The sequence below is a fragment of the Sinohyriopsis cumingii genome, chromosome 9 (genome assembly GCF_028554795.1).
Source record: "Sinohyriopsis cumingii isolate HCF-2022 chromosome 9, ASM2855479v2, whole genome shotgun sequence".
NCBI lineage: Eukaryota > Metazoa > Mollusca > Bivalvia > Unionida > Unionidae > Sinohyriopsis > Sinohyriopsis cumingii.
In genome coordinates this window covers 100,040,311-100,067,053 of record NC_142969.1, presented here as the reverse complement: position 1 = coordinate 100,067,053, position 26,743 = coordinate 100,040,311, and the positions used below count along the sequence as shown (strand labels likewise).

Sequence of the window (26,743 nt, the reverse complement as noted above, 5' to 3'; positions counted from 1 at the left end):
GAAATGAACTATGCCAGAAAACACTGATCCATGCACATAGATTATAGACCTATATACTTCATAGCCTCCCAACTCTCTTAACAACTTCGGAAAACTTATTTACAGCCAGAAATGTGTTATAATATGCTTTATTCTAATTTTGTTAAGCATCTCCATTGTGCCCCAGTCGAATCAAAAATATGCCTACAATATTTAATGACAAATAATGCACTTATCCATCAACATATCCATCAACACATCAATTCATAAGCAAATTTCACTGTAGCACTTGCCATATTTCCAAGAAAGAAAAGTAAATTTTCAAAGAATCAGTTAACTTGAAAGTTTAGCACATTGTTATCTGCTAGGGTCCATATTTGGAGGGTCTTTTATACATGGGGGTAATTTTACAATCAGTATTAAGGACAACACAAGTATGTCACAGTTTCACCTCCTTCAAAGAAAAGGAGAGCTATATACAATAGTGACAGATCCCTAATTACTCATGAATAATCTAATGCAACATGTTACTCTTTGTTACAGCTTGTACTAAGTATAACTACAGTAGAACTGAATACCCAGTCTTGTTTCATTATTTACAATACAACTTTTCCAAATTGGAACTGATGAAAATGAAACAGTTTCTTGTAATAAATATAAATTATTTGTTGTTTCATATAACATCCATATATTAAATGTGATAATACCTCATTACTGTGCGACATTTTATTCCTCATTACTGTGCAACATTTTATGTTGTTATTTTTCTTTGCTCATGCATATAAACTTTGTACTTTGGATGCAGTGGTCACACCACAGCCCTCATTAACATATTTGTATTAATGAGCCACATGTAAACATTTGCACATGAACTATATTACACTAGTGAAGAGTTCTTCTTTTCTTTAAAGGAAAATATTGGGTGAGAAAATTAATCTACATTGTGGTTTGGACTGAGACAAGGACATCCCAGTCGCAGGGTTACATTATATGTCTCCCTACTTGGCAAGCCTCGTGGGGAGACAAATAATGTAACCCCTTTTACTGGGATTTCCTTGTCTCTGTCCAAACTACAACATTGATTCTATATATTTCTGATTACTGGGAACTCCAGTTCTCCAGTATTTTGACAACTGGTTTATCCACATTGTTCAGGTACTGTCCATCCATCAGGGTCTGTTCTGTTGCTGGACTAGAATAACTTGGTTGTTTTATTTTTACCCATTCTTGAAAAGGCAGAGCTCATTTCATTTAAGTACTTCATTTATGTGGGGATGAACTTCAACATGAACCAGAACTTAGTTCAGAACCCATGAGATCAGATAAGTAAATCCTGGAACTTTTTAGACATGTATGAGCAAAGACAGCATTTTCTGCTTGTTGTTTTCTATCCCTACTGCAAACCTTGAGTACTGCTGCAGCTGTTTTCCTTAGGACATCTGCAAGGTGAAAACCACACACACACAAATCTATACAAGCTTTCGTTCTACTAAGACCAGATTGTCATCACCACTTGTGCTAGTTGATGAATCAGGATAGATTGCTGACTGTGTTCCCTATGCATGAATCCATCCTCCACTTGTATATGTTCCCTGAAATGTCAGATTCCAGTTGGAGTGCTTATTTTTAGCCAGAGGGTGTAATTCCTTCAGATCAATGAACTTGAGACAGTTTGTCCCTTCACATGAACAGCATATAAATGAAAGCCATATTTCTATGCTTGCAAGGGTGCATTGAGTGAGTAAGTGGTCAGTATTTTATGTGCTCCATCAAAGAGGCATAATTTCCCTTCTCTTTTGCATGGAGGTCTGGAACTTCTTAGCTGAACAACCTCAGAGAACACCCCCCTTTGAGTTCACATTTTAGGACATCACACTCAGACTGTTTTTGCTCATTTTGGCTGGCATCTGCGAGAAGATGGAGCAAGCTTTATGTCTTGTCAACCAGGATTTTTTTAAGGAATAACATAAGTTAGTTTCATTAGCCCATCTACCCCCAGAGATTCCCAGTCTGAGTTGAATCTGTGCTGAGGATGATCAAGACAGGTTTTTATGCCCATTAAGGTACTATGATTCTGTTGCCTCTAAAGGGAAAAGGAAGGGCAGGATAAGTATTTTCATTTCTCTTAGGAACTCTGTTGATATTTCAACATCCACCATCTCGTGCTTGATTATCACTACCATCAATAGGACTTTTCAGTCCCTTACCAGTATATAATTTAGGGGCTTCGAGTGGCCGAGTGGTCTAAAGCACTCTCCGTCACGGATCGCTGCCATCTCACCTCTGTCTGGGGGGGGGTTCGTGTCTCTGGATTCGGCCAATGTGGATATGTGAGAAAGCTTGCCAGTAGCTTCTCGTGGGTCGGTGGTTCTTTCTGGGGTTTTCCCGGATTCTTCCTCCACCATTAATACTGGCCGCCATATATAGCCTATCTTGTGCTGAAAAATGGTGTTAAACCCTATAACAACAACAACAACAACCAGTATATAATTTTATTTTATGAAACTAAATGTGTAAGAGGTTCAAACCTTCACTGCATCATGGGGCTGTCTTAATTATTCATCCTTGGAGGATGTTGTAGAAGGGACTTTTTATATGATTTAACTGTTTTCCAATTTTCTTGTCTTGTACATAGTCATGTTGAACAGAATCCACATCTTCCAAAACAATACAAGCAGAATCTTTACAGCACACTCACCCCATGGCCTTATGGACATTAATCATTTGGTTTAACAGGTCTAGCTCTATGGTCTATATAAGTGAAAACAGGCATTTGTGTTTATGCAGATTAATTAAATGATTATTTACAGGCCTTACAGTTAGTTTTAGATTTTGAAAATGCTGATGATATTAGAAACAAGATAGTAGATTAAGTTTATCTAATTAGCAAGAATATCTTTTATATAGATTTTAAAGAAATAGGAATTTTATACTTGAACTCTGACAATCTTTGCCAACCCTTACACTTAAACTACATTTATTTAACATTTATATTTTGAGGAAGAGGTTGAAAGTGAGTGTGAGTCTGATCAGATATATTATAATCATTTATATGTTTTTAAATCAACTGGTTCTAGACAACTCATTAGCAAGATATCAAATGTTTAGTTTAATGTAGGAAACAGATCTGTGTACCAGAAACAATCAAGCCAGTTATAGAAATATGATATCAGGATGTCTCCTGTGAAGTCTGCTAGGCTGATATAGAGGCAGAAATGGTTAGAGAGAGCTTTTGAATTTGAATTTAATGAATATGTAACCTATTTTTTTGTTGTTGTTTGCTCTACCTGCAAATTCCCCAATGTAGCTGTTGCCCACCCCACACAGCTACAACAATGTTGTGAAGGCAGCATTTTGGCGATCACTTACTAGTTTCTCATTCTGCCTCTAAGAGCCACAGGTGGTCTAAGATGCTTGCACGTAGGCCCTGACCTTCATGTGTTTAAATTTTAATAATATAATAATAATAATGACTTTTTTTAAAGAAGAAATTCATTTGGTCAAGTGACCAATCTTCCACGAGGCCTTCTACAATTACATTTGTACAAATATGTATATAATGGACAATTTTTGCATGATGAGGTGTCTTTAGACTATTAAAACTAGACAAATGATGTACTGCTACTATAAAATATGCACAAGGCTTTAAGGATGAGTACAAATAGTAGTAACAAACTTGTAGTAAGCAATATAGGTGAGCACATGACAATGTTGAATAAGTAGTAGGAACCAATTATATAAAATCATACAAATGATTGTTTCTGTAGATGCTGACTAAGAAGCTTTTGAAAACTTGGCATGAGTCAGCTGACTTTATATAAGGTTCTATGGAATTCCATGGTTGGTTTGGCTAGAGGAAAAGCAAAACTTTTTATAGAACTCCGAATTTGGTTTAGGTACATACAACTTCTTGTTTGAGATGGATCGTACCTGTGTACATTTTAACAAATTTAAAGTTACATTTAAGATGATCAGGAGCAAATACATGTAAAGATTCATTTACTAGTAAACCGTTTTGAGTTCTCTGCTGAAATGGAAGCCACTTTAGGGTTTTAAAATGATTTTTCCTTATATGAAAAATATGCATTTGAATTTCTTTCCTATGACTTGCTTAGAAATCAATAGCCAGGATGATTTTTAACTGTTTTATTCACTAGGTTAAGGAAAACTAACCTGTATGTATATATTTTTTTTTTTACATTTTGTTGCAGACAGGACAGATTCAGAGTGTAACTGTTTGTGAGGAGCTATGATTGGATACAGTGGAGGTGTTTTCAAGCCTGTCTTTAACTAGAAGCATGCTTTGAATAATTATCCTGCAGCTGCTTCCCTAGATGATGGAACCTGTTGGATTATTTGACCATGTTGCGTAATGTGTTTGGTGGATGTGTGTCTGACCGAAGTGCAGAGGCAATGCGTCAAAATAAGTAATTTGTTTGCTCACTTGTTGGCCATCTTTTTTGGGGGGAATGGGGAGGACTAAAGTATTACTGTTTTTATCAAGACGTCATGTTTCCTGTTAAGATTGTGTATTTCCATTGATTATACAATATATATCCAACATCTGGTCACGATATGGCAGTCCAGATACATTGCATTCACACCAACACACACTTGACGAGTTGTAGATGGAAGATAAATGCATACAAAAGTAAATGATTTACGTTGTAGATGGAAGATACATGCATACAAAAGTAAATGATTTAAGCAAGATTTACTAAACTTATTTGATATTAAAAGCTAGAGTACAATTTTGAAAAGTTTTTCATGCTTATTCTTGTCATTTGCCTGTTCCAAAAATATGGATTTTTTAATATAGTAACAGTTCAAATGCAAAATAGAGAATTAAAAATTCATGCACATACTTGTCATCTTTGTAATTTTCTTTTCAGAATAAAGTTTGGAGCTCCCTTACCCATTACCTTGAAGCATGGATATATACCAGATCCTCTCATGGTAATAGAATAGTTCTGCATCACTGGCTGTTGATGAAGACACTTTTACTAATATGACATTAGAATGGTGGGAAGGATCACCAACACATTTTTGTTACACATGTGATGAAGCATTGGTTAAATTAGGCAATCTGATTAAAATCAGATCTGCACTGTCCCAGGTAAAGGTCTGACAGTGACCGCTTGGTGGGGGGTCATGTTCTGGTTACCTTTGAGTTAGCCAGTGGAAATACAGCTTTCAGAAATTTGCAAGTGAATCAGCTCAGTAGGCGTGCACTGATGCTCTTCAGCTATATTGCTCATTATCCCAAATGCAAAGATATAAGGCTTCATCTGATTGGCTGAAAAAATGAATGATTATGGTAATAACACAGGTCATCAGAACATGAACCCTAAGTGGTCGCTGTCAGATCTTCAAGTAGGACAGTGAATATCTGATTTTAATCAGATTGTTAAATTAGGAATCATTGTTATGCCATTAGTAGTCATTTTTCTCAACAGTATTAATTGAAATCATTGTTATGCCCATGGCAGTGCTTTGTCTCAACAGTATTATGTCTGTGCTTTGTCTCAACAGTATTAATTGAAATCATTGTTATGCCCATGGCAGAGCTTTTTCTCAACAGTATTAATTGGGAATCACTGTTATGCCCATGGCAGTGCTTTGCCTTGACAGAATTAATTAGTAATCACTGTTAAGCCCATAGTAGTGCTTTGTCTCAGCAGTATTAATTAGGAATCACTGTTATGCCCATAGCAGTGGTTTGTGCAAGTTAATCTGTGTTTTGATAACTTATAAACCAGCTTATATATATAATAAGTTGTGTGGTTCTCCTTTCTACAAACTTCGGAAATGAAAATAAAGAAGATAATGACAGTAACACTGTTTTGCATACACCTTATCTTACTGGATATTCTGTATTCACACATTTAAATGTTGAAATGTCCAGTTATCTTTTCTTATTAATGTGTATTAACTGTGTTTATTCAGTGGCATGCATTTATAATTTTGCTAAAATATCAACCAAATTTGTGAAAAGCATGCATCATATTTTTAAGTCCTGTCTTTTTCCTTCAGTAAATTGTCCATAGATTCAGAAAATTCCCTCTCCCTTTTTTCCCCAAATGATGTGAATTTGCCCCACTGACCAGTCAGTTCTAGGATAGACCCAAGGAATAAAAAAGATAATATGGGGTTTTATCAGCATATAAATATTTATACTAACACAAAACTGCTCAGGGTTCACACTCAACTCAACTTTTTCAGTAAAGAGACCTATCTCCCAACAAAATAGGGCAAAGTTTGGGAAAAGAGGGAGATTTGAATTTAGTTACATCATCATCATCATCATCATCATCATCAACATCATCATCTTAACCCAAGAGGTTGTTGGGGCACCACATTTGACTTTACTACCAATTCTCTCCATCTTTCCCTGTTCTCTACTGCCCATTGGGAATCTCCAAATCCCATGCCTGTCCACTCCGTAATGTTATCTTCTTCCTACCTCTTTTTCTGTCTGCCTCTTGTTTTTGCCAGTCCAGATGATCTTGAGACATGACTGTACCACTTCAGTTTGCGCGTTTTTCCAGTGGTCAAGAGGTCATCATAGGATCCAATGGCTTGTTGGATCCTGTTGTGGACTTCTTCGTTGATTACATGGTCAATGTATGAGATGCCCAAGATCTTGCTGTAGCATCTCATTTTGAAGGTTTGAATCCTTCTTTGTAGATCTGATGTGAGTGTCCATGTTTCACAACCATACAGAAAAATGGATATCACAATTGAGTGCGTCAGCCTTATTTTGGAAACAAAAGCAGCGTTGGTATCTTTCCATATTGGTCTCAACCTTATTATTGCTGCTGTTGTCTGGGCAATCCTGCAAAGTAGTTCTGGTTTGGAGCCCTCATCTTTGATAATTGATCCCAAGTACTTGAAGCTTGTGACTCTTTCCAGCTTCTTTCCACTGACCTTTATTTCTCCACTGATGTCGTTAGTGTTGATTGTCATCAGTTTGGGTTTTTTGGTGCTAATCTCCATACCGTATGCTGTGGAAGTTGTGTTGAGGCACTCAACCAAATCAGCCAGTTCTTTTTTATCTCCTGCTAAACCATGAGTATCATGTGCCATATATGAAGGGTTTAATGTCATGATGAAGCTTGCTTTACATTGCATGACTAGCAATGATTTCAGTGTAGACATCTAGCATTGCCAACATTATTACACTGTGTCATGATGAAGCTTGCTTTACTTTGCATGACTAGCAATGATTTCAGTGTAGACATCTAGCATTGCCAACATTATTACACTGTGTCATGATGAAGTTTGCTTTACTTTGAATGACTAGCAGTGATTTCAATATAGACATCTAGCATTGCCAACATTATTACACTATGTCATGATGAAGTTTGCTTTACTTTGCATAACTAGCAATGATTTCAGTGTAACCATCTAGCATTGCCAACATTATTACACTATGTCATGATGAAGTTTGCTTTACTTTGAATAACTAGCAATGATTTCAGTGTAACCATCTAGCATTGCCAACATTATTACACTATATCATGGTGAAGTTTTCTTTACTTTGCATGACTCTAGCAAATATTATGTTGCAAGGCGCAGCTCAAAATAATAACAGGCAGTTAAATCTTTGTGCACTTTGCTGCATCTAAATTATATATAAAATCTATGTAAATCAATCCCACAGCATGAGAGAAGTACATATCAAAGGGTCAAGTCACAGAGTATTAAGGTTTGTACTGAAGTCTCATAAAATTATTCATATGTACGTGCATGCATGCATGCATACATACACACAAACACACAATTTGAGAAGAATTTAGAATGCATTCCAATCATTACAGTTTACTTAAAATGTTACGACATCAAGAATTGTATTTGCTTATAAAAAGATGCAGTTTCTCTGATATTGAAAGGGAGGTAACTACAATTTTATTGATACACAAGTTTGTGAGTACAGCATGCCAACTGGGTTTATATTGAATGTTTTTAATCATTTTATTGACTTAATCTGACTTAATAAAATCTGATATCCAATAATATTTCAGTCTGTTAGATGAATCTTTGTATAGGACAATGGAGATGATAATTCTTCTGCATCTACAAAAGTTGGTAGATTCTAAAAATGTTGAATGTTAGAGAAGTTGGTAACAAAAGTTTCAGTTTCCCTCACTCTTGCACTGTCACTTGCTACAGCCAAATCATTGTTAGGAAACTTAAGTTTTGTAGTAGTTAAAGAATTAAATATTAATTGTTTGGCAGTTCACCAAATGTCTAAAGTTGTATTCCTTAAATTGAAGTTTTGATGTCATGGCATTGAGAGGGCATATATTGTTACTGTAGTTAGTTCATTGATCCATTCATCAATCCATCCATCAAGTCTTGGTTAAGTTTAGCATTTTGATCAGTTTTCAGGCTCTGTGGCTCGGCAACTTGTTCTATGAACACATTTCTAACTCACTATTTTTCTTGCATGATTTGCAGCAGTAACGTTTTTATTTAACTTTAGCAGTCATCAGTAAATAAAATAAAAGTCATAATAACTTTAATCCGTCTGAAAAGAAATATCATTTATTACTGAGGATAATTTTGGAAATTTTCCATTGTTTTTCTTCTCACCCAGGTGTACATTTTGGATACCACAAGGTTACAATTTTACCCTTGTACTGTTTCCACTTGTGAAAACAAATTTCAGTATAATTAGCCAGATAATGTAAAATCTCAATGTAGGGAGAAGTTCAGAAAGATTGATTGAAACTGGGACCAGAACTTGTGCAGAATATTTACAGGGCAAGCACAAGCAAGACAATTACAGCTTCTTTTTTTTTTAAATGCAAAATTTATGACATTTTATTTTGCAAAAGTTTCCTGATCCAGGATGTTATTGAAACTCTTTCTTTAAGCTTTCCAGCTCACCTGAAGGAATCACATTATTTCAGTTGGTAGAAGAACAAATTTGTGATTCAAGGGTGGTAAAGTTGATACTTGTGCAGGTCAGCTTGGGTCAGTTCCTCAGCATCTCCTTAGGAAAGGCACTTAGCTTATTACCTCAGCATAATATTGCCAGTATTGTGTTGAAAGTAATATTAATACTAGCAAACAAACAAACAATCATCTCCTGACTTTATTGTGCAACATAAAAATATCAGGATCACTTTCTGGATCAGTTAGGATTTGGGATTCACAGATCTGGCAGATGCATTCAAGCAAATGAAAGAGAATATGTGAATGAAACTAGGGCCAGAATTGATGTAGGATAATTTTCTTGATAATCCTGAATTCATATACATTCAAATAGCCAAAATAAAATACCTGCAAGAACTACTTCCCATCCATCTGGTTCTGAAGTTACTTAGGCTTATGCTGCAAGATACTGTGTGACAATTTAAAGTACATTTTGCTTTTGAGAACATAATAACAGATTAAATTTTGAAAACAGTTCTAGATGATGTGATCTAGTTCTTATCCTTGAAAATATTCATTCATCCGTTCTCTTGCAGGACTTATTGGTGTATATGGCAAGGGAAGGTATCAATACAGTGGATTTGTTTCGTCGGCCTGGCAATCCCAGTGACACTCGGCGAGTTGTTAAAAGACTATCAGAGGGCAAACCAGTCATATTCTCCAACTATAGTTTCTATACATTAGCCTCTGTTATCAAGGTAAAGGTACAAAGATACTAAAGCTATGCATCCTTCAACATTGGAACAATAATTTTAAGAATAAAAAGGTATATTTTTAATGTTCCATTTTATGAGAAGTTAAATGTATTAAAGAATGTGAATTTTATGTGTAAGATTTTGCCTCTTTTTGTGAAGTCTTTCTTGTCAGAAACCAAACCCTAATTTAGGGTCAGTTTTAATCTTAATTTTAGAATAATCTCAATGTTAAGTATTTTTAAAACTTTACTTTGCAAACTTAGTGGTGGGATAGACAAACGAAAGGGACCTCTTTTTTTGTGTGTGAAGCCCATATCTGCAAAAAAACAAGATGGTCACTTTCCTGGGTGTGTTTCAGGGTTGATATTGACACTGTTGAAGTATTTCATGTAAATGTAAGCTTGACATAAGACCAAGCCTTGTTTTTAAGAAACATGAAACATTCCATTCATGGTTTAATATACTACTCTAAATACCATTACTTGGAAAGCGTTTATAAGACAGTTTAATTCTAATGCCTTATTGCTACACATGCAGTATAAATAATCTACATCATAGTGCACAGTTACCCACATTATCTATGATGGAGAGGTCATATGAAGATGAGAATTGTTGCATATTAACTGTCACAGTCTTGGATTACTTAAATATTTGTACGAAAATTATTTTGTCGGCAGTCTTTCCTTTTTATCTCATCTCTGCCAAAGGATGGCTGATTTTCAATCAAAGACTCAGAGCCATTCTTGACCACCTTTAGTTCGATTATTGCTTATACCCCCCCCCCCATCATGTGTTTGGCTGAAATTCTCCAGATTACAACAATAAATTAATCAGTAGTTTCTTATGTATACTTAATCTGTTTACTCAGTCATTTGTCATTGCACTGGTCTCAATGACTGCTGGATTAGTTCCAGTATCCAGTAGACTGGTTCTGGCTTGTTTCTATCATGCATAGATAGAACACTTTAAATTATTGTTTTGCTTTTCTTTATTCAATTTTTTAAAATATTCTTAAATTACAAAATTTGAATTTTCAAAAGCTTAGATTTTAGCATTAAAACAGTATGTACATAGATGGTCTTAAAATCTGTATGTTTGTCCCATCACCAGTAGAGTCACATATATGTTAAAGATAAGTGAGCATTATAATTGTAGGTAACCCAGGAAATCTGTTCATTATTCATAAGTCACATTCTTTGCTTTGTAAATAAAGTTTTCAGCTTTCAGTAGAAGTATGGTAAGTAGACAATCTTCATAAGGGCATGCATGAGGATCAGTGTTAATAACTCACTAGTCTTTCAACAACATGAAAATAAAATTCTGCAGATAGTCAATTGATCAAAGTTTTCCCAGGCAAATTAGGGTTTTTTGTATAAGCCTGACAGGCACTTTGCACTTTGCATCAAATAAAAAGTTGGGCCAGATACAAAATTATAGAGGCCCTGAGTGTTGGGCTATTATATTTTGAGCACTTGGGTTGGTGTCATTTAAACATGTCTGATATGGTCAGGGAATGCAGAAAAAAAATTGAAGATGGCATTTCACTGTAACAAGAATCAAATATTGCAGAAAATGGCATACAGATCTAAAAATAAGTATTGATACTGTCAAGATTTGCAGTTTTTGAAAGGGATATGCTAATTTTAGAATGGTACAATGTGACCTACTGGTAATTTTAGAATGGTACAATGTGACCTACTGGTGATTATCACCTGTGCCCTGCATTTTGCAGTTGCATCCCTCCTCCAGTCCAAAGCTGGATTGTTTCTATACCTGGCTTAGGTTTACATTATCATCTGTGCATTTGTTCATAAAATGTTTAACTGTTTTCAGTAACAAACTGTTGGATGCTTCTGAAAATTCAGTGATGATAACTATTTTCTGTAGAGCTGGGAAATAAAATAAGAATATGTTTATGTTGTCAATAGTTTACTATTTAATATATGAGAATGTTTCAAAATGCATAAAAATCACAATCTTGATGTTTCAGATATTACACATAATTAATGCATATACATGCATTACAAATATTACATGTGTTCAGTGCATATACATGCATTACAAATGATCGCTGCTTATACATGCATTACAAATATTACACATGATCAGTACATATACATGCGTTACAAATATTACACATGATCAGTACATATACATGCATTACAAATATTACACATGATCAGTGCATATACATGCATTACAAATATTACACATGATCAGTACATATACATGCATTACAAATATTACACATGATCAGTACATATACATGCATTACAAATATTACACATGATCAGTGCATATACATGCATTACAAATATTACACATGATCAGTACATATACATGCATTACAAATATTACACATGATCAGTGCATATACATGCATTACAACATTACACATGATCAGTGCATATACATCAGGGTTCCCACACTACCAGGAAGTCGGGAAAAAGTCAGGAGAAATGATTTTAAAAAATTCCGACCGTGAAAAGTCCTGGAATTTTGCTAATATTAATGAAAGTCAGGGAAAAACAAGGGAATTTTCCGCCACCACTTGACGCCCGAAACAATCACATAAATGAGTTGTAACTAAACTGATCTTGAGTTAAATTTATTGAGTTCTAACCAGAATATTCAGAGGGTGCAGTATGGATTATTTGGTTGCTTACAATAAACATATATGCTGAGTCAATCCAAACACCCAGTGGATTAGATTCATCTGGTAGACTTTTATTTTCAAAGTCAGCTCGATATCTGTATCTTTCCTTACATGGAAGGTATGAAAACCAATCTAGCATCACAAGAGGCCAACATGGTGGTGGTAAAGTGTAGCTGCTACTAGATGGCTTAGCAAACTTTAAACGTTGCTAGATCAAGTGATACCTGCATGAAATCGATATGAAAATTACTTATTTTCTCAGAAATTGTGAGTTGTAATATCGTTTTGTCTTTAACATGCTGAAAGGCAAGATAAAACTATGTCATTGATGAAATGTGACCTAGTGCTCGTGATTTGCATTGCTAGTCACATGAGTACTGTACACATATCTAACAACCCACCTTTTCAGATCTTATAGAAAAAGAAAAAAAATATTAAATGAAAGTCATATACTGGTTGTAATAAAAATACAAAAATGAAAAAACACAAAATTCTCCATATTTATATATTTCAAGAACAACATTTGGAGTATTGTATCACGTGACCACCACGTTGACATGTGATCTCTGCTTGATAAATCAGACTGGCCATATTGCTGGTTTTTACAAAAAGTGTCTGACTTTTATTTAATATAATTGAATTTCAGTGCAACAACAGTATAAAGGAGTTTGTTGTTGATATCACGTGAATATTGGACTTCCGATGTCCTCATTTGAGATTTGTGAAGTCATGTGACTAGTAATGCAAATGGTGAGTACTGGGTCAGGTTTCATCTACACCTTAGTTTCGTCTTGTTTGACTGGATTAGCGACATAATGATTATAATACTTGCCATTTCTGAGAAAATAATGGTGAAAATAAAGGTTAATTCACTGGATTGGATTCATGCGATGTTCATCTGAGAGTTACGCATTGGTATGTTACTGTCTTTTGAATTTATATGTGTAGTTTTTCAGTCTTTTTGTCATTCTGAAGTGAGAAAAGACGTGTGAGAAAAGTCGAATCGAGCGGATGGTTGTGGTCACACTTGCACTCCTTGTGTTCATTTATATTCTCGATAAGTTGATTTCATGTTGTCAGAGATTTCGCCGTACTTTATTGATAAAACATCAGACTCCTTTATTTAGTGTATGTATGTACCATATTCTTCTATTACATTTTTTATCTGTCTTATCTCATTCCCATCTTGTCAGCATCAAGGTTATGCATTTTCTCACGCAAACATGATACTGTAAATATTTATTATTTAATGCAAGTTTTGGCATATGAGGAATAAATAATTCTATTGTAACATATCAATTTCATTTAAATGGTACAATTTATACTTTATGGGGATTCACCAGCTTTCAGAGCCATAGGTTGATTGCGAGCATGCCAACTCTAGTCATTTGGCTTTTCAAAGAGTGCTTAAGTGCTTTTGGCTGATTTTAATTTGAGTAGGTGTTAAATGTTAATAGTATAACTCAAGAGATTCACTTGACAGATATGTTTAGAAATAAAAGACACTAATCTCTAACAATTATTCATGGGAGGATTTCAGTCAAAGTGTGATGGTAATGAGTAAACCTATCTAGACTGTTGTCATTGGTTTAATTTTTCAGTTTTTGCCTAAACATTTCTCTCTGTCTCTCTTTCTCTCTCTCATAAAAAGATAGCTCTCTCTCATAAAAGATAGCTCTTAATATTAAAATTCCCAAACCAAACAAGGAGTTATTTAAAAAAAAGTTTCCAGTACTCTGGAACTCTGCTCTGGAATAGTATTCCAGCTGAGATTAGAAATGCCCACTCTATTTCCTTCTTCCAAACCCAATATATCCAGTGGCTTCAGAGATGCAGCTAACATAAATAAATTAGTTTTTAGCTAATTGTGTTACCCTCTTTAAATAAGGTCATTATTATTATTATTATTATTATTATTATTATTATTATTATCAGTAATACCATACCTGTTGCTATTGCATAACTGGTACTTTTCCAAGTAAAAAATTCCCAGACTGTTTGACAAGAATTCATGCTCCCATTAGGGTACATCAGAAAATTTCAGAACACTGGATCTCCTCTGGAAAACCACATACTCATGGTGGTCATTTTGTTTTCTTTCTTGGTCACATGGTCATAATGTCTGCAATGTCCACATTGAAGAAGATTGCCAGTGCTTTAGAAGATCATTGAGTGAATTTTAAATATCTGTTTTTAGCATATTCTTGCAAGACATTTGGTTCTACCCTGCTTGATTTTTTAAGATAATTTAATTAAGCTCTTTCTTGAGTTATTGCATTTTGTATACCCAAGCATTTTATGTATGTTTTGCTTTTATCCTTCATTTCCTTTTCAAGGACATTGGTAATTAAAGGAAAATGTTTTTTTTTCACCTACCATGGGTTTAGATTTAGTGAATATTCCATGTCCTTGCATCATTGCAGTGAATGGATTCTACTTTATTCATATTATTATTCATTACACATCATTCTGACTTTAATTTTATTATTGTGAATTTAGTTATTTTTGTATTCAATAAAGCAGGTTGCACACCACTTTTTTTTCCTTCATTTTATGTACTTGGTGTTTGAACGCAGGTTCCCTTTCAAGTTTAATTTTGGATAGCTGCCCTTGATTGTTACCTATTATTTTAGCGATCATATCTATTGGTTTCTTGCTGATTTTGGTAGTCTTAAGTTTTTATTTAAGTCTGGTTGACATTGTTATTTTGTTGCTTTTTTTAATTACTTCTTTGGGTTTAGCATTGTCTCTTCTTTCTTTTCAGGAAAAAAAAATTGATAAATATATTAATACATTAGTGAGAATCCCAGGTGGGTGACTTCTTGCTAAATTATCATAATTAATGTAAACTTAAACTACACATTCCTTGTGTTACTTTTAGCTTTTGTAAATAAAGTCTGTTTTTCAGCTGGTAACAATGTACGTGTATTTGGAGGGCATTAATAGGTGTGGTCACAGAAAGTCCCTTGGGGACATGCACCAGACTTGTTTATCTTGCCCTCATTGCAAGAAGACATATGGTTATCCCTTCTGCAGTCTATGGTTTGACAAAGTCTCTGACCTTGCAGAGCATACGGATACCTTTTCCACAGTCTCGCTCAGCCCGCTAAGAAAAGAATTCCTATCACCATTGCCACTTTTGTTTAATTAGAAGCAATGGCAAATGTTTCTGCATGTGTTGTCCCTGTCCATGGCCTTGTCAGTGGAGCATCTCCAAAATATGAAAAGGGGTCACATCCTGAGAGAAAATACAGCATGTCCAATGGGCACTTGCAAACAGTACCTTTGAATATTTATAGGCCTGCATCCATACAATTTAATGACTGACCACTACATGTTTGCCTCCTCCCCCCCCCCCCAATTTTTTTTTCTGCAAGTGCCTGTGGCATATCATTTGCGAATTTCAAGCATATTGGACCTGGAAAATCAGTCAATATTATTTGAAACTGACACTTGAAAAATACTGCATAAAAACCTCCCTATTTTAGGTCCCAATCCTCCTATTTTTTATTCAATCTCCCCATTGGCTTTTAAAAAGCTGGCAGGTATGGTGTAATAGTTCAACAATCTTCTTGATCATATATATGTGTGTGTGTGTGTGTGTGTGTGTGTGTGTGTGTGTGTGTGTGTGTGTTTGGGATATAATGTTTGAGTAAAAACTCGGGTGTCCCAAAGACAAGTCCATTCTTATAACATTTTTAAATCCCTGCCTTTGGTGTACAAAATATTAAATACCATTTCTCTATAGACAGCCACCTATCATTCCTGCTCATTTTTTGCCAATCAATGTATTTATTTAGAATGTATACCACTGTGTTGCTTGGTATATATTTTCAATATTTGTTTCATGTATGATTTGCGTATATGTTGATGTATATGGTACGGTGTATGCCAGGTGCTACTGTTATGAGTTTGGTGGCCAGTGACACCATTGTATTCACTGACAGAACTGTCTAATCTTTGAACACAAAGTAACAAGTAAGCCTGACTAAAGTATAGATGAGGCCCAGTGCTGCCTTGTCTGAGGAAGTGTTCATGCACTTACTGATTTTCAATGGTTAATGTTGGTGTTTCCCAGGCAAAGAACAAAACACTGCATGCTAACTGTTAAGGTGGCTTAGTTTTGCTGCATATCTGATTGTCCTTTGGATTTAAACTAAATGGAGGACACGTGGATATAAATGGTTTGAATTTTAAATCTTTGTAATAATTTATTTGGACCATGAGGTTTGAGGATAAATGTATGATGAACACAAGGGCTCTTGTAAAAGTTAATCTGAACAACATAGTATACTAATGCATGATGTTGTTAGTTCAGTTTATGTTGGATCAATATAAGTTCATTTTTTACACATTATTTTTCATACTTTGCAACAACAACAATCAAAAAAGTGTGCAAACTTTTGCATGAAATACAGCAGTACGTGTGTCATACTTTTTTCATCTTTTCTTTGGAAATAGGGAAATATGTCTAAAATATTTGTGCACTTTGGGCTTATTCTTTGGTACTCAGTAATTCCAGTTATGTTCCAAGCATTAATCTCTACACTTTTTCCCCGTACCCCCCACTAGAAATTCCTGTTGACAATTCCTGGGGGAGTTTTCGGTGAAAACGGAGAGGAACAGTTGCTGCAGGTGTTGTCTGTTGGGCACAAGATGGAGCAATATGATGCCATTAGTGAGTAAGTAATAATTTAATTGCATTTTTTATATTTTATGACAAATAAACAAGTTATGATAGCATATACAGTGACTTAGCTCCAACTTGAGATAGTCCAGATGTTTGACAAAAGCCTGAAAAAGCAGAAGAAACCACTTACTTTGGGTGGCATCCACATTCCCCTGCTTGTGCTAGAAATGGGATTGAACCCATGACTGTAGATCATATATTGTGAACACATTGCCTACTTTTATTCCATTAAGTACATTACCACTTTGATTTCCAGAATTTGATTTTATTACCAGCACAGGTTTCTCAACAGTGAATACAGTGAGTATCTTGTTCATTTACTATTTGAATGAAAGAACTTTCCAAACTAAATGAGGGAACTGTTTAACCATTTTCTTTGGAAGGATTCCTCTTTACTTTTTCTGATGATGGATATAAAGTTTATGTTGCACAAATATACTGATATTCTCATTCAGGACGTTTTTGTCTTCTGAGCTTTCCTGCAGGAAGTTACTTCAGTGACACCCACTATTTGTTTTCTACTTTAGTCATACACATAAGCTTCTCTTATGGACAAAATTAAAACATTTGATACATGTAACTATACCCTTCACACTTGCATTTAAAATGCATCGTTCTTTTAAACCCTCACAAAGTTATGTTCTTATATGTCTGCCATTATGGTTGGTGGAATATATAATGATATGACTAAGTTTGTCCATTAACTTTTGTATTCCACACAGCAAATTAAGTTGTACATAGCATTTACCTCAGTTAAGCTCTGTGTATTACTTTTGCTTAGGATAGGGAAGAAACCTGGAAATTTGAAAGTCAAAAGGTCAAAGATCAAGATCACTGATACTTAGAAAAGAAGAATTGTTTCTAGACATTAAAGTTCTCCACCGTCTTCATTTGCCAAAATGTTGTGGATGGCTTGCAGTTGGTGTAAGGAAGAATCCTATCAATATTTGGTCAAAAGGTTGAAGGTCAATGTCATTATGAATGAAGGAAGAAAAATGGTTACTGCACAATAACTCAAGTTCTCCACCATCAAAAGTCACCAAACTGTGTGACTGGCTTGCTCTTGATGTAAAGAAGCATATTTGAGGTCAAAAGTCAAGGTCACAATGAATGAGGGAATGTTAATGGTTTCCACACAATAACATTATTTCTGCACGAGCAAAGATCAAAACTGAATGTTACCTATCTACAGAATGCATACATGCACTTTGTGATAAAGCCTAATCTTGTTTATTGGAAATGGAGAGGTCATTATACTTGCAAAGAAAATTACACAACATGGTAAATGGTCATTGTGGGATTTACCCTAAATGGAGTCTTTGTGGATATAAATATTGTGAATATTTAAGCTTTGAAATTGAAATAGCATGGTATATATTTTAATAATGGTAGTTTTCATTTACTAAAATTTATTATTGTTTTCACTTTTTGATAAAAGTGTCAGCTCAACAGAGGCAGTAAGGTACAAAATAACTTTAATGGCTGAAATATCTCTCTTATATTTAGGTATATTTTATTTTGATCATGAAGTGCAAGAAGCAATTGCGATGGAGTATATATATGCGTCCATCTCTCTCTCTTCAAAACAAAACTGAAAAAAGCATTTTAACATCAGTAATGCAATTTCCCTATTGCCAGTAATCTGAAACATGAGTAATGCAATTTCCCTATTGCCAGTAATCTGAAACATGAGTAATGCAATTTCCCTATTGCCAGTAATCTGAAACAGCAAAACGATACTATTCATGACACCTCAAGTTACTGTAGTTTCATTCCTGACAGAATTGCAAACTTTATCCTATCTATAACTCCGGAAGTTTTTGGTCAGTGTTATAAAAAATGTAGCTAAAACGATCCAATTGATTTAAAGTACTTCATGATGTGAATTAGGTACATTTAATGATGCTGACTTGAAAATTTACTGACTTGCAGATAGGATAAAATTTGTGATGCTGTGTGGAATGAACTTAAGTGAAAAAGACGAAGCTGTGGTATTGATCTGGCCTCATCTTACACTCAGCATTGACTTGTATTTGGATGAAGGATGGAAAATTAAAAAAATTAAAAAATTTGACTTACACTCCACATTGACTTGTAGGCTGGCAAATTAAATACGAGCTAAGCATATATTGTTCTGTTCACAGTACTCTTGATAGCAATTTATTTGATTAACTATGCACATGCTTCACTTATCCAGACCCTAGGTGAAAGGTTAAGAAAGTTGGAAGTTTGCTCTCCACCCCCACCCCCAAGTAGATTTAAGTATATTATTCCATGTTTGTAATGTGTGATGAGAATGAAAGTATTCATAAATAATCCTGTTTGTCTTTTGTAGAAGGCAAATCATTGCATTCACAATGGTGTCCATCTAATTTAAATTTTGACACAATTTTGACCCAGTGCACTGGTGCATTGTTAGACAATCTAGATACTGAATACACAAAGGCCTACGTAGAGTTAATTTATTATTCAAGTGATACTTTTTTAAGAAGGTTTAAGGACAAGATTGAAAGAAATTAGAATCCAAAATTTCATTCTATTTTCAGGTTTATCCATTCATTGTCGCTGCCTCACCAGCAGTTGTTATCATTGTTGTTCGGGATTTGGTTTACAATGGTTCATAATTCAGAGAAAAATTACATGTCCACGGAAGCATTATCACGTAGTGTGGCAGGAAGTATGTTTCACACATGTGCAATGGATCCTGCCAAAGTGGAAAAAGCTAGTAGAATAATGCAGCTTCTTATTGACAATTTTGGTGTGGCAAGGATGTTTGGGCAGACAAATATTGAATACTTTGCAAAGACGACACGTACAGAAATTCATGTTAGAGAGACGTTTAGATATCAGTATCAATACCCAGCAGAGGATATTCTGCCTCGTAAGTACATACATTAAGACTAAGTACAGTACTAGATTTATCAAACTAGTTGTATGATGTAACATGCTGCAAAATGCCTGCAGGACCTAGCATATTGTATTACTAAAAGATTTCATAATTGTCCAGCTCATCTTTGGCAGAAGCTTGACATTGTGATCTGTTTGGTGTTTGTGTACATTTTGTCCATCCATCTCTATGTTCATGAATCCATGTTATTTCAAGCACTAAAATAACTAGAATGTTCAGGTTTCTGTTTAGTCAAGTAAAAGGTGGTCTGGACAAAAAGGGGATAAATTTTGTGTGTCTCAGTGATATTTACATGTGACGTAAGTTCTCAGTCATTGCCATGCAGTACTTATGACAGGATAGTAAATGATGGTAAACAGTATGGTCTATTTTAACAAATGTTTATTGTTCATGTTGTATTTATGTCGTACATAAGTTAGAAATTCCTGTCAAATTCAGATTGTTTGTTAAATACCCTATATACTCAATTATAGAATGCCTCCACACCCATTTTAGGTCTGCAAAAGCTAATTTCTCATTGACCCTCATGTAAGTAGAGGTGTACTTTGCACATCAAATCTGTTTATAGCAGGTGACTTGTCATCAGTGATTCAGAATTGCACTTTGTTACTGTTGTTGTTGTAGGGTTTAACGCCATTTTTCAGCACACAATAGGCTATACATGGATGCCAGTATTAATGGTGGAAGAAGAACCCTGGAAAACCCCGGAAAGAACCACTGACCCACGAGAAGCTACTGGCAAGCTTTCTCACATACCCACATTGGCCAAATCCGAGACTCGAACCCACTCAGACAGAGGTGAGATGGCAGTGATCCGTAACGGAGGGCGCTTTAGACCACCCAGCCACTCGGGGCCCCCGAATTGCACTTTGTAAGAATTAAAGAGACCAAACTGGATGTTTAGATAGATGGAGAAAATAAAGACAAAAACAATGTAAAATAAATACAGTTATATTACTGAATTTAAATGGTTAAAATTAAATGAACAGCTTATATTGCTTGACAGTTTAAATACATTTATATTATAAATCCATGAATTTTCTTATAGGTCACATACCGGTATAGAAATAGTAGTCGACAATGATGCAGTTCACAAGAGCCTGTAATATGTTAATTTCTCACATCTTGCACATAAACACTGAAAGTAAAGTCCACACATTTGTGATTCACATTATCCTGTAAATGTCAGTGTCTAATGGTATCTAATACAAGGCCCAAGAATTCATCTTGGTCACATTAAACATGATCAGATCCTGATTTCTCATCTTTTCTTTCATTTGTGTGTTTTTATATGGAGACTGAGCTTCAGCTTTGTTAGTGATGCTTTGAGCATACATTCAGTGAAATCTGTTAAAGAACATGGCACAACTGATCAGGTGTCGACTGTACAGCATGATTACAGAGAGTTCAGATCAACTCTTTTAACTGAATATTGGACTCATTTTGGAACTAAACAAGTATCAGATTTGTGGCTGGATCCAAGGGTTGTCATAAAGTGGGCTCTCCCTTCACTAGCTAAGAAATTAAGGTCAGACAATTAGACCTGTAGAACTCTAATTGGCGCTGAACCAGTATTACATTCGTTGTTTGATCAAAGGATTGTCAACTGGGAACTCAGTGTAAATGCTGTGTTTAGAAGCTAAGGGCTTTGCACTGGAAGATAACTTTGGAAATAGAAAATGAGAATTAGATCTGGCTTATCAAATGCACAAATATAAATCAAATCAAAGTTTCTATTACATAAAAAAAATAAGTGGCATAGTGGTTAGAGCATCCGCTTCTGTTACAGGAGGTTGCGATATGACTGAAAATTTTTTAAAGCAACATTAAAATTCAAATCACTCACTAAAACAAGTAAACAGTTTACACAACAAATCACAACATACAGTAAAAATACAGGTTGTTTGGACATGCACAAAAGCAACATACTTCATAGTAAAAGCCTACGGGTAAACAACATTGATGGACACGCCACTTTGTATTGAACTAAAATTCAGTTTAGAATTTTTTCTTCAGATTATAAAAAATAAAATATAAATACTTGTAAGATGTAATGAATACCATATTGAAATGGATAAAGCATTCTGAATGGGAATGGTGTTTTAAGAACAAAATGTTTAACTGTACAGTACATTATTTGTACTGCAGAGATCTGGAGTTCCCAGTATTATTCCTGGATTGACTACATTTTTTTGGTGTATGTTGTGCTTACAAGACTTTTTGGTACAAAAAAAAATTGACTTTTAAGTGAGAATATACAATAACTTGTCATAAACCCCCCTTAACTTTAATATTTTTTTTAAAATTGTGTTTCACATTTTGGATTTAGAAATCTTGGTAATAGATACAAAATCTTGGTTGTTACAATTTCTAAAAGTTTACATTCTTCCTGAACATTTTTAAAACAAACTATATGTCTTTAACTGTTTGCATGGTTGAGATTATAGGCAGTAGTGTTAGGTTTGCAACCACTAATGCATACATTTCACGGTTAGTTGTAAATTAGTGCATACGTTTCACGGTTAGTTGTAAATTAGTGCATACATTTCATGGTAAATTAGTGGACAAGGCTAGGATGTTGCTCACATCTTAAGAATTTTCACGCAGATCCTTCTTGGTTAGACATGTAACTTTGTAGACCACAGCTGTCTAATCCTTATTTGTGATGTGTTCATATATGTATTAGATGAAGTTAACCTCGCTACATGCATTGTACTGCTTCAATTATCCATACTAAATGGACGTTAATAGTCGTGACTCATAGAGGGGGCACATGTAGCTGGACAATTTATAGTTCTTTCAGGCAGGATAGAGAGCATTCTGTCAGCTTTTACATAAAGCCTGGGATGATGTATAATGTAGTTTTTTAGTGCTGTACCAATTTTTGTGGATTTCACCACAAAAGTTGATTCACAGTATCACGAAATGGTGGTAGAGATAAGATGGCAAATATATTTATCATCATAAAACCCTTCATAGGTTAAGTTACAAAAGAATATTCACACATGATGCAGGGCAGGATGTCTTGTGCTAGAAAAATAAAAACTTTCATGAAATAGTATTTTTAAAAATCTGGATCTTTCCTTCATATTTATATAAAATCCTGGGCAAGGGACAGAAAATATTACTTGCCCAACAAAATGTCCAACTCATCTTAGTTTTCTGGATGATTGATTTCACTATCACTATGCTGCTTATTGATAGTGTTCAACACACCCTAACATTCAAATAATCCAAATGCTAACATAATAGCAGTAAAGATAATAACATAGGTCACCACAACATGACCTCTAAGCCATCGCTGTCAGATATTTGCATAGGACAGTGGAGATCTGATTTTAATTAGATTGCTTTAATCGTGTTTGATTTATGGAATTTTTTCATTTCATTGTGGGGGGCCCCAAGTATCCGACTGGTCTAATGCGCTGTCTGTTACGGATCACTGCCATCTCACCTCTGTCTGCATGGGTTCGAGTCTTGGATTCGTCCAATGTTGGTATGTGTGAAAGCTTGCCAATAGCTTCTCGTGGGTCGGTGGTTCTTTCCGGGCTTTTCCAGGGTTCTTCCTCCACCATTAATACTGGCCGCCATGTATAGCCTATCGTGTGCTGAAAAATGGCATTAAACCCCACAACAGCTTTTCAGTGTGTACATGATACTGTGAATTTACTATTATTCTTAGGATCCCAGTTTTCATGGATTTTGTAGTTATTACAATTCACAAATTTCCCATTATTCTTAGGATCTGAGTTTCATGGATTTTGTAGATACTACAATTCTAAAATTTCCCATTATTCTTAGGATCCCATTGTCTTGGATTTTGTACTTGTTACAACTCAAAAATTTAAAGACATGATGAACAATGATCCCAATATGGAAACAAATGGAATCCCTATCTCCACTATATGGAATCCCAATCCCCATTCCATGAATTTAAGTTCTGATGGAAACAATTGGAATCTTCATCCCCACTCCATGAATTTAAGTTCTGATGGAATCAAACGTATTCTTTATCCCAACTACTCAGTTGTAATTTCTGATAGAAACAAAACTGAATCCCCATTCTCACTCCATGGAATCCCCATCCCCTCCTTATGAATTTAAATTCTGATGAACATGTCATTATTTGCAAATCAGATGGAAAGTGATGTCCATGAAAAGAATTCAAAGTATTTCTTCATTGCCAACATATTTATATATATTTTCATTTCGCCATGTGGTGGATTCCCTTGCTGTTGATTAACAGTTATCATATCTGCAGGAATCTTTGATGCATTCCAATATTATTTCATTGCTAGCTATGGATAATTGTTCACTCCTCCCACACCTCCTTTTGCTCGTCTATTTCTCATCAAGTTGAATATGAGGAAAGTGCTATGGATGGTTGGTTGTGAAGTCATGATCTTTGTTGTAAATTAGTATCACTTATGTTCATTGGTCTGCATTTTTGTGGGGGTTTTTAACAACAGATATTCTCACGGGTACTTATTTTCATGGTTGTGCCTGTCAAAGCTTGCATTGTTGTTGTTGTTATAGGGTTTAACGCCATTTTTCAGCACAAGATAGGCTATACATGGCGGCCAGTATTAAAGGTGGAGGAAGAACCCGGGAAAACCCCGGAAAGAACCACCGACCCACGAGAAGCTACTGGCAAGCTTTCTCACATATCCACACTGGCCGAGCTCAAGACTCGAACCCATTCGGACAGAGGTGAGATGGCAGTGATCCATGACGGAGAGCGCTTTAGACCACTCGACCACTCAGGGCCCCTCAAAGTTTGCTTATTTTATAGGTATTTGATTTCATGGATTAACTTTTACAAATACACCAAATAAAGAATACAAAAGAACAAAACTGTAAAGACAACGAACAGCAGTTGCTTATCAGGTTCATGCTGAATGGAAACATAAATGATTGGGTCTAAATATCACTGCTTACCAGTAATTCAACAATTTCTGTATTATTTACCCGAGGGCAGTTCCAGTAAAACATACTTGGGACCCTGGAAAGGCACTTTCAGCATGGAGTAGTCACCCATAGATGCAGTTTAGAATTTTGTTCAAGTGTTTTGTGAACTCTTTGAGTAATAAGAGTACCCTGGCATATATTTTTTTTTTTAATGCCTTCTCTGAGTGCCATATGTGTTTAAATGGAACAGCCCTGAGTATCACTTACGAGGACCAGGTGATTTGAGTGATGTGATGCTGATTGGTTTCATCCAAAAATCAGTGAAATGTGAGCTTTAGTACTATGCAGTAATTTGTGTAAATCCTTGTGTTTTATTAGTAATTGTATTTCAAGCAATAGTTCAATGCAGAATTGATTCGACTAAGTATTAACTCCAGTTTTCATATATTGGTATCGTTTATAATTCTTTCACTTTCAGAAATACTAGTGTTTTAAAATACCTTTTTTTATATCACATTCCTCTTTATTCTTGTCACTCAGAATATCAATTTAAGTTAGTGAATGGAACTTACAACTACTGAATACCCTATAGATACATGTGGATTGAAGCAATATAAAATTCATTATAATTTTTTTGTTATTTTAAGGGTTAAAATAAAACAAACATTTAAAAGCTAAAATTAAATTTGATTACCAGATTATATTAATGATATTTTATTAAATAACTTTGTTGATCTCTAGCAATGAAACAAAGTTAGAAAGTGGGGAGTGGGTGGCTTCCTTATCATATGCAGTGCTCAAAGAATTTTTTTTAGACACGGGCCCCGGGCTGGTGATGATAAAAAATCACCAGTCCTCACTCAAATTCCACAAGCCCAAATTAATGCCCATGTCCAGTGTGGGTGGTAATGCTTTATCAATGCAAATGAACTGTGCAAACACAAGGTGTGATTTTTATTGTCTTTCAATCAGTCTATTTCATGGCTAAGGTCATCCTGAAAAGCATAGGTCAATTAATAGTTAGTATTTTAATAAGATTAAGATAATGAATGATAATAAAGAGAACTAATTGGAATATTCAACTCATCATGTCAATTATGTTATGTACAGGTGGAGCCCATATTTGGACAGACATTCTCCACACTGGAATAAGACTTTTGAGAGAGTGACTTATGTTACAGATAATAGATAAAAGGAATATTTAAACTTTTTAAAAACAGTAACTGTTAAGTACTTTTCATTTTTGACTAATTTCTTGTCACTCTGGACAATTTCCTGATACAGTGGTTGAAGTCCAATTTTGTCAGTATGTATTTCTTAGGTCACTGAGTACCTAGAATATGGCTCTGAATTTTATGTTTACAATGTAGACTTTATTGTCGAACTACTTTCAAACAGACTTGACAACCCAGATGCAGGCAAGATGTGTTCAATAATGCAGAGAAAAATGGCACAACTGGGAGCAAACCACTTGCCCTAGGTCTAGGATGGCACCTAATACCATTCAAGTTACAGCAGTGTGGATCAGGATTTTGAATGCAAATTTGCTGAGTGATTAATCAATGACAAGACTTACCAATAGAGTTGGCATCTCAACTAGGCCCTACTTTAGGGATGTGTAAACGGCATTTGGAATACAAATGGTGATTGAAATAAGGTGTCAGCATTTTAGAAAACAGTTTTAAAAATGTACAGTCAAACCTTTCATGATCGTCACTCCCCTTAGCAAGTACATCATGCTGAAATCTGAATATCCCTCCTGTTTATTTACTTAGATATTTACCCCCTTTCACTGCCCCTCTTTAAAAGCCCAACTTTTTTCCTTCCCCTTAATGCTAGGTCAGTAGTACTTAGATGATAAAATCTGATTGAGTGTAATTTCAGCTAGTATTGGTATTATTATAAACCTCATATGTAATTAATCTGATTTGGATCATAATATACTTGGCTTCGAGAGTACCTCTTTA

At 35.0% G+C, this 26,743-nt stretch overlaps 1 protein-coding gene across 2 annotated transcripts in view; it reads left to right on the top strand.

The window, feature by feature from the left end:
• Positions 1 to 26,743, top strand: part of LOC149792340 (uncharacterized) — a 114,353-nt gene that overhangs the window by 61,837 nt on the left and 25,773 nt on the right. For both annotated transcript variants that reach the window (XM_089970915.1, XM_089970914.1), the window contains exons 2-6: positions 4,191 to 4,406; positions 4,872 to 4,935; positions 9,456 to 9,617; positions 16,843 to 16,952; positions 19,507 to 19,841. In XM_089970915.1, the coding sequence (XP_089827041.1) occupies positions 4,342 to 4,406; positions 4,872 to 4,935; positions 9,456 to 9,617; positions 16,843 to 16,952; positions 19,507 to 19,841 (736 nt within the window). In that variant the 5' untranslated portion in view covers positions 4,191 to 4,341. The remainder of the gene's footprint in view (positions 1 to 4,190; positions 4,407 to 4,871; positions 4,936 to 9,455; positions 9,618 to 16,842; positions 16,953 to 19,506; positions 19,842 to 26,743) is intronic.